This window comes from Microplitis mediator, chromosome 6 (genome assembly GCF_029852145.1).
Source record: "Microplitis mediator isolate UGA2020A chromosome 6, iyMicMedi2.1, whole genome shotgun sequence".
Taxonomy (NCBI): Eukaryota; Metazoa; Arthropoda; class Insecta; order Hymenoptera; family Braconidae; genus Microplitis; species Microplitis mediator.
Window position 1 is genome coordinate 16,978,066 of NC_079974.1, and position 11,535 is coordinate 16,989,600.

The 11,535-nt window shown below is 24.7% G+C and overlaps 2 protein-coding genes across 2 annotated transcripts; both read left to right on the forward strand.

Annotated features, from left to right (window-relative positions):
• The first annotated feature begins 529 nt into the window (after window positions 1-529).
• Window positions 530-5,047, forward strand: LOC130669846 (translocating chain-associated membrane protein 1). The gene is made up of 6 exons (XM_057472964.1): window positions 530-823; window positions 1,106-1,288; window positions 3,319-3,647; window positions 3,844-3,953; window positions 4,028-4,321; window positions 4,520-5,047. Exons 1-6 carry the CDS (start codon window positions 692-694, stop codon window positions 4,615-4,617), a joined length of 1,146 nt encoding a protein of 381 aa, XP_057328947.1. The 5' UTR covers window positions 530-691; the 3' UTR covers window positions 4,618-5,047.
• Window positions 5,048-7,629: 2,582 nt separating this feature from the next.
• LOC130669734 (beta-lactamase-like protein 2 homolog) lies at window positions 7,630-10,139 on the forward strand. Its single transcript, XM_057472777.1, has 3 exons — window positions 7,630-7,796; window positions 7,909-8,536; window positions 8,594-10,139. Exons 1-3 carry the CDS (start codon window positions 7,672-7,674, stop codon window positions 8,723-8,725), a joined length of 885 nt encoding a protein of 294 aa, XP_057328760.1. The 5' UTR covers window positions 7,630-7,671; the 3' UTR covers window positions 8,726-10,139.
• The last annotated feature ends 1,396 nt before the right edge of the window (window positions 10,140-11,535 follow it).

Consider the following 11,535-nt stretch of genomic DNA (forward strand, 5'->3'; position numbering starts at 1 on the left):
ATAAGTCAACAACATGACATATTCAACCATTTTTATAATGGAATAAAATTTGCCATTTTTCCAATTTTGGTCGTATAGTTAAAAAAAAGTAAAAAAAAATTTTACGACTTCAGGACCAAAATCTATGTCTTATTTATTTGAAAAAAGTTTGGTTTTAAATAAAATAAAATTTATCATACCTTTTTTTAAACCCCCTTTATGACATCTTGTAGATATATCTGTGCTACTTGGGTCCATTTACAGTGAAATCTTTAATTTTTGTATTCGCTAACTTTAAATTCTCTCCATTTCTTGTAAAAAAGTAGGAAAAGTGTCCGTCTAAAGACTTTCATTTTCGAATTTAGCAAGATTCCAATATACTATTGTGTCAAATAAAATTTCTATTAAAATCGAAATTCCCGCTTAAATTCGACTGGCGGAGATAAAATGAATTAAAACAACATGTTGTTAGCTTGTTGGCGCCACGTGTGACTGTTCTTCCTTTCCTTAAAAAGCTAAAATACACATAGCATATACATTAACACGAATAAATTTTCATGTGTCAGTTGTTCAGTTCCACGCTTATGCTTATGCGTGACAGTAGTTTGTTTAACGTACTATATATTCAATAGCCTTTATTTATTGTGCCGGCTGTTACTGTCTAATTATTGTTTTTTATTATAAAATATTATTTAATAATTAATACTTAACAATGGTAACAATAAAAGCACGTAAAAGTTCAAATAAAAATCCACCAATTTTAAGTCATGAATTTATCATTCAAAATCATGCTGACATCGTTTCATGTGTGGCTATGGTCTTCGTTATTGGTCTTATGGTTCAGGTCAGTTTCATGCCCTACTTACTTTTTATACTTTTTTTTTATAATATTAAATTTTTCTTATTAATCTAAAGTATTCCAGTAATTATACAGTTTTAATTTAATTTATTGTCACTTTTTTTTGAAGCTATTCATGCATAAATATTTCTTATGTTTTGCCATATGTTACAGTTGACAGACTAAATTTATTGAATTAATGAACAAAATAAGTTGATTATTTTCATAATATATAATAATCAATAAATTATAATTAGGTACTAAAGTTTATTATGTTTTTTTTTATAGATAACTTCACCATGGGCCTACATATTTATTGCACTCCAACACAATGTTTCGACGACAGAAGAAGTAGATGCTCCTTGGCAGCCAGTTAAATTTACAACTGGTTGGAAAGATGCTTGTGCTGTATTCTTCTATTTTCTTATTACAATTGTTATGCATGCTGTTGTTCAAGAATATATTTTGGATGTAAGTATTATTAATTACATTACAAAAAAAAAATTTTTTTTTGGTTTCTCATCTACACTGAGAGGAAAAATAACTATTATTAAAAAATTACGTTCTTAAACCCAAGAAATCAATTTTTCGAGAATATGTAATCGTATTTTTTTTTCTTTTTGGTTGAAAAAACCAAATCACCTTTACAACGATCTAAAAATATTTGACTTAATAAATAAGTTCATATTTTATTATCATATCTTTTATTTGTTCGGAAATGTACAAGTTTTTACAGCAAAACATTCAAAATAATATCATATTTCGGGTTGCTACTGACGTACTGACCTCTGAGTTTTTCTCGATCTATGATAACTGGTTTTTAAAAACTGATAGTGTTACTTACTAATATAATCTACTTTTCAATTTATTACGTTTTTGTTTGACACAGTTACGACAATACAATTCCAGATATTAATTAAGTAATTAATTTGATTTTTTTAATACTGTAATTTTTAACAAATTTCATAGAAATTTAACTATCGCATTTATTCTGATGGCACAATTTTTAAAAAACTTTGTCACAATACATCGTAATTTGTAAAAATATAACGCGCTCTGTCATTACGATAGCGCTCACACTTCTCATCAGATCCCACTGATATTATGTCGACTTAAAAATTACAATTAAAAATTTTTTAAATAAAATTTAAAGTACAATTCTACTTCCGCATTTCGTTTTCATAATTTTTTAATGAAATGACTTAGATTAAATTTTAAAAAATGTTACAGCTAATCAAATAATTTGATCTTTTTTTTACTTTTTATTCTATGATAATTTTTATCGATTTATTGGAAGTTTAAAATTTTTTAAATTAATTCTTAGAAATCTAGCATTTATTCTTGCTACCTAATTATTTTCTTATTTAAATATATTTTGTGGTATTGCTGTAAAAAATAACTTTTATAATACGTGTCATAAACTTTTTATGCGTAAGTTACGATTTTTGAAGTTCAAATCTTAATTTTTCCTGCATAGACAATAAATTTTAATATTTGTCCTATAATTTTTTACGTTTTAATTATAAATTAAAGAGTTCTATTTAGAATGATAGTATTTACTGATAACTTTAATATCACTTGTCGTTTCTCAATTTATGTAATTCATTTTTTTCCGTGCATCAATACTTACAGAGTTAAACAACATCTGGCTTACTAATTAGACGTGATAATTTAAATAACTAAAAATAATAAATTATTTACAGACTAAATGTAATGATTTTATAACTAGTGTTTTAATAAAATCAATAACAGATATAAAATGTCATTGAACTTTGAATCTAAAAGCAATGTCGATAACAGGATTACGTCGTCTACTTGACGTAAAATCATTCATACTAAATCAGTTACAATGTAAATTATTTATTACAACCTATTAGATCTAAGCCCTTGTTACATTTAAACATAAATTCTTTTTTTTCTATCGTTGTAGAAATTCATTGATTTATTTATATGAAATGATAATCATTAATAGGGTGACGAGACCACTAGCGGGACAGCTAAGAAAATTTTGAAGTTTTAGTAGAAAATTGAATTATAAAATAGTGACTAATTAAATTAAAAAAAATTTTAGTAGGAGTAAAAAAATATGAGACATTTGAAAAAAACTTTAATTACTCAATTTTTACTTTTTCTACACACTCGAGAATAAACACTCATCCGTTCCAAACCACATACTCTAGTCAAGTCTATCTTGATAAAAAAGAAAGTAGTAACGAAGAAAAAATAAAATTTAAAAAAAATCGTGAAGACCCAGTAGTCGGACAGTTAAGCCAGTATATAATAAATAATTTTTATGCGAATTTAAATATACTATGTTTGCAAAAAGAAAAAAAATTATAATTATACTTCTCATTTTTTTTTTTTTTCGTTCAAAATAAATAATTACTGACTCACTGTTGAAAGGTGTACCGCTATTAGTCCCGTTACCCTATTTTGAACTTAAAAATAATTATAATATATATAATATTTAATATTAATAATAATAAATTCGTTATTTACAGAAAATTTCAAAAAAATTACATCTCAGTAAAATAAAACTATCCAAGTTCAATGTATCAAGTCAATTATTGGTATTTTATACATTATCTGCAGTATGGGGTATCGATATCATAATGAGAGACAACTTGTTGCTGGAATTCTCATCACTTTGGCAGTCATATCCATTGCCAATGTCATTTTTATTGAAACTTTTCTTCATAGTACAATTGGCTTACTGGTTACATACTTATCCAGAACTATATTTCCAACGTACTAAACGTGAAGAAATTCCATCTCGAATTATCCATGCCACTATTGGTTTATTTTTCACACTCGCTGGTTATATTTTCAAGTACGTATCTAGTTAATTATTTATCTTGACTTACTTACATCAATAAATATTAATAACTGATATTTCAATAATATCAATAAAAAAATATATATAACATTAATTTTTATCAATTAAATTATTAACTAAAATTGAAAAATATTTTTAAAAAAGAAAAATACTAACAACTAATATAATGTAAAAAAATTATTTTTTTCAGTTTCCAACATATAACTGTTATTTTACTCGTTATTCATTATATTGGAGATGCACTTCAACATACTGCACGTTGGGTTCATATTGTTTATCGTAAAGAATCAAGAACTCGTCGTAAGCATATTAATTATTTTTAAATTGTTAAATAATTAATTTAAAAAATAATTATTATTTATATTTTTTTTCAGTTACATTTACGATCGCAAATTACGTATACATTATAACCAGGTTTATTACTTTGGCTGTTGCTGGTCTTTTCTACGTATATGGATTAAGTAAAACTGATTCTTTATTGGATTATACAACTGGTCACTTCAATATTCCAGCAATTCGTTTCTCTGCATTCGGTCTTGTGGCTTTGTTCCAAGCCTATCTTCTTTATGAATTTGTAAATCGTCAGAGACAGCGTGCAGGCGAAACTAGTGCACCTGCTGTACATTCTAAGACGAAACCTAAACAACAAAAATTAAAAAAAAAAGATGGTAAATTATTTTTTTAATTAATGAAGACTTTAAAAAAAATCTTACTCTGATGATTTTTTTAAATTTTTGAACGCGTGTTTGAGAAATTTGAAATTTATATATTTTTTTTTTCATGTTTTATAAAATTTTTTTAAAAATGGAGTCAGATTTTTTTAAAAGTCATTATTATCAATATTAATATTTATTTGTATTCAAAAGGTAAAAAAGCAGCAGCTTCAGAAGATGATGACCTCCCAGAAGTAGACCAAGAAACAAAAAAAAATCTAAGATCTCGATCAGCGACAAAAGCTAAATAATAAATTAATTTTTAAAATAATATATTATTGATTAAGGCTGATTATCAAGTGGCTTCCGGTTGCTGTAATTAAACACTCTTAAATTATAAAAAAAAAAAAAAAAAAAAGATCATTTTATAAATTATGAATTTTATAAATTTTAATAATTATTTTGAAAGTTAATATATTTATTTTAAACAAAAAATACAATTGCTCACAATGTCGAAAGTCGATTTTACAATTTGTTTAAATTGTAACATTTGTAAAAACTGTGAAATCATAAGTAGTATTTTTTTTTTTTTTGTTTTTTTTTTCTTTTTTACTTTAATCTCTAAATTACACATCGTAAAAACTTTCCAATATTTTAATACTTCTTATTAAATTATTATAAAAATTAAAATCCAATAAATTTTAAGTGCAACAATTTTATATAAATGAAATACATTTTTCCATTGACTATTGTGCATATGTAAATTTTAAAAATAACAAATAATATTTTAATTTTTATTCAACTCACGCATGTTTAATATTAAATCATCTAAATTATTATCAATAATAGTTGAGCTGGTGTTGTAATATTTAAATAAAATTTAATTATTTTTTGAAATTTATTTTGTTTATTTTATATCATGACCAAATTAGAGTTAAAAAATCTGAAAAATGGTTGACCCTGCGAGCCAGCCCCGAAATTTTCCGCTGTTTTTGAGCTCCTTGTCGTCGATACATGTTTAAGCTCTTTGAGCTCGACAGTACCTTTAAATACATTGGTATTTTCGAGTTCGGAAACGTGATGTTTCGTATTAATTTCTGAGACTACAAGAAATGGAAAATAATAAATATGGATCCTTTTTTTAAGTTTTGCTCACGATCATGATTGATAAATTCAATGTTTTTGGACAGAAATCAATGAAAATAAAATGAAGTATTACGTGAAATCTGAACTAAACCAGTGAGTTAAAATATGAAACACCCGGAATAAAATGTCAATCATTTTTCAAAATTTTTGATGATGACATTATTTATTGCTAACTAACGAACCGATTGCAATAATTTATGTATCGATTATCAAATACTATCCAGTCAAAGGACCGGTTTGAGTTTTGAAACATAAGACGAATGACAATATTCGTTATCCGAGAAAAATGAAGTAAATTGTTATTTTTTGAATTGCTCATCGCCAATATCCTTCGAACTACTTAATCAATTTTGTTGTTTGATGCGGCATTAACGCAGTTATAGTTGAGCAAAAACATTATTTGAATCAATCAGTTTTGCAATTTTCGAGGTTGTTAAAAAAATAACGAGTGTAAATGTAGCAGACATTAAAAAAAATTTTAATTATTGATAAATAGAGTAAATAATAAAAAAATTGATATTTATAAAAAATGCGCTTATTAATTTCAAAATTTTTTAAATGCGCATTTTAAAAAAATTTTATTTTATTAATTATTGATTCTATTTATTAATAATTTTAAACTTGTCTGATGTTTGCTACATTCACACTCATAAAAAATACCACTTTTTAGAAATTCTTTCGACAACGATATCTTTTGAGCAATTAATTCGATTTTGATGGTTAATCCAGCATTCGACGCAGCTTATAAAGCTTTAGAGCCGAATAGATTTTTAAATTAATCCATCAATTATACTAAAAGCTATCCAAAATAAAACATTTTTCAAAAAATTTTATTTTTAGAATAACTCGAAACGTCCTATACCGATCAAACTCAATTTCTCACAGCAACTGGGAATTAATAAACCGCTTCGAATTCGAATGCTACCTTCAAGATCTAAATCGATTCATCCGTTAAAAAAATAGAATATTTACATACGTACGTACATAACACATACATACACTCGGGCATCTTCTTGAAAATAGTCAGGATAACTTCCTAGGACCTCAAAACGTCAACATCTGATGAAAGCTCGACTTTCGAAAATCGGACCGAAACCAATAACTTTTCTTTTATTTAAAAAATTTTCAATTTTCTTTGCGGGAAGTAAAAAATATCGTCTTGAATTTTTCTATTAAACTGATTTCACTAAAACATTTGATATTCAAATCTCATAAATAAATTTTATTACAAATAACTATAGAAATTAATTAATGTTAATTTTAAAATAAAAATAAAATATATTTATTTTTTGATATTTTTAATTCTACAACTAATTCGGTTAGTTTCAAAATTTAATAAAAACTTAATTATATAAAAATTTTTATCACTATTATTAATCAATAATCTATCAAAATAATATTATTTCATCAAAAATTATAATTTGAGGATATCGTTTAAATAAAGTTAAGTATTAACTCCTGTAACCTGAGTAATTTGACTTTTGAAAAATGATTTATTTTTAAATAATTTTATTCATCAAGAGGACAACAGAAAATAAGAATCTGATTACTGGTAAATATGGGACGTTTCTTATTCACTTTTATCGTGACTTTTATTCCAAATTAAAAACAATGAACAATAATAAACAATTCACAGTAGTCATAAATATAAACTTCCTCATATTAAGTAATTTCATAAACATACTTATCTAAATCATTCAATTTTTATCGTCAAAGTACTAATATAAGATCTATTTATTAATTTTTATACTAAAAAAATATTTTTAGATTCTAAATTTTATGTATAAAAATAATCAAAGATTAACTAATAATAAATTAATCTAATCAGTAAAAACAGTAAATAATTATCCGTCGTAAAATAATTTAATTGATCGTTCGTTTTTATAAACAAACGCTATTACTGATAGCCTGAACAATAGAGTACTTTATTTTACAATACAATTTTTTAAAAATAAAATAAATTTTTTTTTCGTAAAAAATTTAAAAATTTCATTTAAATAAATTTATATTTAATAATAATCAGCTAAAATAAAAAATAAAATTAATGGACCGTTTCTTCTCAGTTGTCAAATTTCTTTCCCACGTGTATATTTTCTTATTTTTATATCTACGTATATATTTATTTGTATGAATCTCTGTACTGTTATCGCAAATATTCAAGGTCAAAATTATTATCATACAAGAAAAACAATATCACGTGTTATATTCAGTCTAAAAACATGTCTCTTACAGCATTACCACTTGTATCTAAATTTCCAAGTCACATAATAAGGATATTAGGATGTAATCCTGGTGTTATGACTCTTCAAGGTACCAATACATATTTACTTGGCACTGGACAAAGGTATTAAATTATAATAAAAATAATATAATACTTAAATTAAATTATTGCACAAATAGGTTACATATGTTTATAAACAATAAATATTATTATTAATAATTAAATAATTATTTAGACGAATTTTAATTGATTCTGGCGATGAAGAAACAGCTCCAGAGTATACAAAGTTATTGAAAAGTGTTTTAGATAAAGAAAAAGCAACAATTGAACACTTGATAATAACACATTGGCATCATGATCATATTGGTGGAGTGAAAGCAGTTAAGGAATTGATTAAATCAATTTCAGCTTCACTCCCAACTGTATGGAAATTACGTAGAAGCTTTGAAGATGTTAATAATGAATCTGGTTGTGGTGAAGACTGGCAAGCGTTAAATGATGAACAATTTATTGAAGTTGATGGTGCTAAGCTACAAGTAAAACATACTCCTGGACATACTACTGATCATGCATGTCTAGTACTCCAACAAAATAATTCTCTTTTTAGTGGTGATTGTATTCTTGGTGAAACCACTGCTGTATTTGAAGATTTAAGTGACTATATGAATTCATTGAAAAAAATTTTAGATTCGAGTCCTAAAATTATTTATCCAGGACATGGGCCTGTGATAGATAATCCTCTGCCAAAAATTAAATATTATATTGATCATCGTAATAAACGAGAATTACAAATTGTTGACTTTTTGAATCAAAATAGAGATAAATGGTTATCAAATATGGACATCGTGGCTCATTTGTATAAGGTAATTTTTAATAGATTTATTATTAATTAAGAATTTATTTTATTGCTTTTTTTTCAGGATACACCAAAAACTTTGTGGCCAGCTGCGGAAATTAATGTCTTCCATCATTTACAAAAATTGTTAAAAGAAAATAGAGTGAGGACGAAAGATGGCGATTGGCAATTAGTGACAATAGATCATAAATTATAATTTAAAAAAATATATAATAATTAATTTTAAAAGATATCATATTTTTTGTAACAAGAAAAAAAGTAAATTATATTAATTTTAGAAAAATATTTTTGAAATTAAAAAATTTCATGGTAATTTATTTTAAAGTACAAAAAAAATAAATGGGTTTAAAACAAAATTAATGAAATAAAAGATATTCCTGATGTCTGTAGTGGATGGTAATATTTAACCGAGGGTATATATAATATATATATGTTACTCGAGGAGATGTGTGGAGTTTCATTCTAATGACTTTAAATTTATATATACCTAAATTTACATGTACGAGCGAGCCCTCACGTACTCGTATGGATGAATCGTAGATGGAAACCGGTCGTGAACATGGAGAATAAGAACATAGGTTGTCTGCCGTAATTAACAATACCCTATCGAAAAAATCCATGTGGGATTGCATGGGAACCTACAGGAATCTACATAGAAAAGTATGGATTTACGTAAGAGCCCATAGGAATTAATATAGAAGTGTATGGATTTGTATAAGAATCCATGTAAGAAACCATGGGTATCTGGATTCCCATATAGGAACGTGACATAGAAACTAGGATATATGAATTTGTTTATGGGAAATTAATATAGAAATTTGGGTTTATATATGAGTAATTTCTATAGAATCCGTGATATCCGGATTTCTATGTATATCGTCTATTGATACGCGTATATGAATAAAAGAACAAATTAATATTCTATTGGCAGGATACTTTTGTTTTCATCAATTTGTTTGTATCAATAACGTAACGCTTTTTGTTAATTTTTTTAATTCCTAATCCATACAAGAATCCCATAGGGATTTTGACATGGTATTGATTCCCATAGGTACCCATGTAAGAATCTATATCGGGATCTATGCTGGATTCCTATAGGAAACCATATAGGAATCCATCCGAAAACGCCATGTGGGAACCCATATAAGAGTTTAGGCTGAATTCCCGCATGGATTTTTTTGGATAGGGTAATTAATGAAATAAAATAACAACGATTGCTGTGAAACATTTATTCATTTAATATGTTATGATACATGCTTTTCGATCGGTTGTTATTAATAGACTGTTAGTTAAATCTATTAATGTGCGCAAGATATGACTATTATATTTGATACATGAAAATTTATACTAAATAATGCGGCACTACTGGTAATAATTTTTCTTTTTTTCTTTTTAATCAATTTAATTGTAAATATATAACGAATTACAGAAAATAAAATTTATGAATGTATATATGTATATACTAATATATCACTAACAATTGATTTTCGATAAAAATTTATTTATATTTCTTCTGAAGTGGATTAATATTTAAAAACTTTTACACTCTGATTAAAAACAGCGTAATCTAAAATTTTATAATTTGTATAACAGATACAAAAAATATATATTTATGTGTATATATATTTAATTTTTTCTATAAAGATAAATCTGTATTGTTTATGTAATTGATAAATATCATAAATATAAAATCTGATTGTTAACAAATAATCATTACAACTTTTTTATTTTTTTTATATTAAAATTTATAATTGTTCAATTTTATCAAAAGCCTTTTATTCAAATTATCGTAACAGTGGCTCTTTTTTGTTTATTTATATTTTTGATAAATAAATTTTAAATTTCATTGTTCTCTTACTTTTTTAAAATTTAATCAATCAATATATCAGTATAGATTTTTTAAATTTGTATTTGATTATCATATTCTCACTAAGCTCATTCAGCGCCCGATTTATATATTTAAAATATATATGTCTGAAAGTGCTTCTCTCTTTGGGTAAATGTTAAAAATATACATTATCAATATTTATGCTTTTAAATTTTTCCTTCAATTAATTATCAACTACTCATTGTTTTATATTGACATTAAATAATAATCTCTCAGTTTTCATTTATTGTAACTTTTTCAAGGCGTTGAAAAATAAATGTCAACAAAAAAAAATCACATTTAATAATTATCAGAATTATTCAACAACAAACTTATTAATAATAATAAAAATAATATTAATAATAAACAAATTATATAATAAAACGCTTCTTAATTAATTAAAGAACAATTCAATAAAATTTCTTTAATATTTTTTCACATATGATTCATCGCTATGAAATCAAGTCAATAAAATCTTAATAAAAAATAATATAACCGAATCATGAATTATTAATTAAGGTACTTAGTGTGATAATTAGCTACACTCAATTCCACGGCTCTACAATAAAATATAATTTCCACAATAATTATTTATAAATTCTGCATTTTATATAAATATATAATTTAAAAAATTTTGTTTATCCTTTTTTAAGGATCACGAAATATCATTCATTTTTATTATAAGTAAATCACGATACCAATTATGTCATCATTTTTACCGAATGATTAATTGATTATTTATTTTAAAAATAAAAAGGAAGCCAAATACATGTATAAACTATTTAGAGTAAAAGGCACCTGTATGCGCTGGCACTGAAGAAGATAAATATCGTTATCAGTAACTCGTAAAAAAAAAAAAAAACGTATGAATTTTTTAACTCATTTCAATATAAAAAAGAAGAAACAATAAATGAACAAAAAAAAAATATTTTGTCGCGCTCTCGCATGCGCCCGTCTTACTTAATTTTAATGGTTGTTAATATATATATATATATATATATGTATATAAATGTAAATATATATATGAATACATATATATTAAACGGGCTTATTTACAATAAACAACAATAATTTTAATCAAATTTTCTCGTTATCGAACCAAAAATAATTATATTCGAGTTAACGAGAAATAACATAGT

Excerpts from the sequence above, each read along its gene's own strand:
- LOC130669846 (XM_057472964.1), top strand. The coding sequence starts at position 692 with ATGGTAACAATAAAAGCACGTAAAAGTTCAAATAAAAATCCACCAATT. Across the intron at positions 3,954-4,027 it reads TAAAGAATCAAGAACTCGTC|TTACATTTACGATCGCAAAT; the intron begins GTAAGCATATTA and ends ATTTTTTTTCAG. Across the intron at positions 4,322-4,519 it reads AAAATTAAAAAAAAAAGATG|GTAAAAAAGCAGCAGCTTCA; the intron begins GTAAATTATTTT and ends TGTATTCAAAAG.
- LOC130669734 (XM_057472777.1), top strand. The coding sequence starts at position 7,672 with ATGTCTCTTACAGCATTACCACTTGTATCTAAATTTCCAAGTCACATA. Across the intron at positions 7,797-7,908 it reads TTACTTGGCACTGGACAAAG|ACGAATTTTAATTGATTCTG; the intron begins GTATTAAATTAT and ends ATAATTATTTAG. Across the intron at positions 8,537-8,593 it reads TCGTGGCTCATTTGTATAAG|GATACACCAAAAACTTTGTG; the intron begins GTAATTTTTAAT and ends CTTTTTTTTCAG.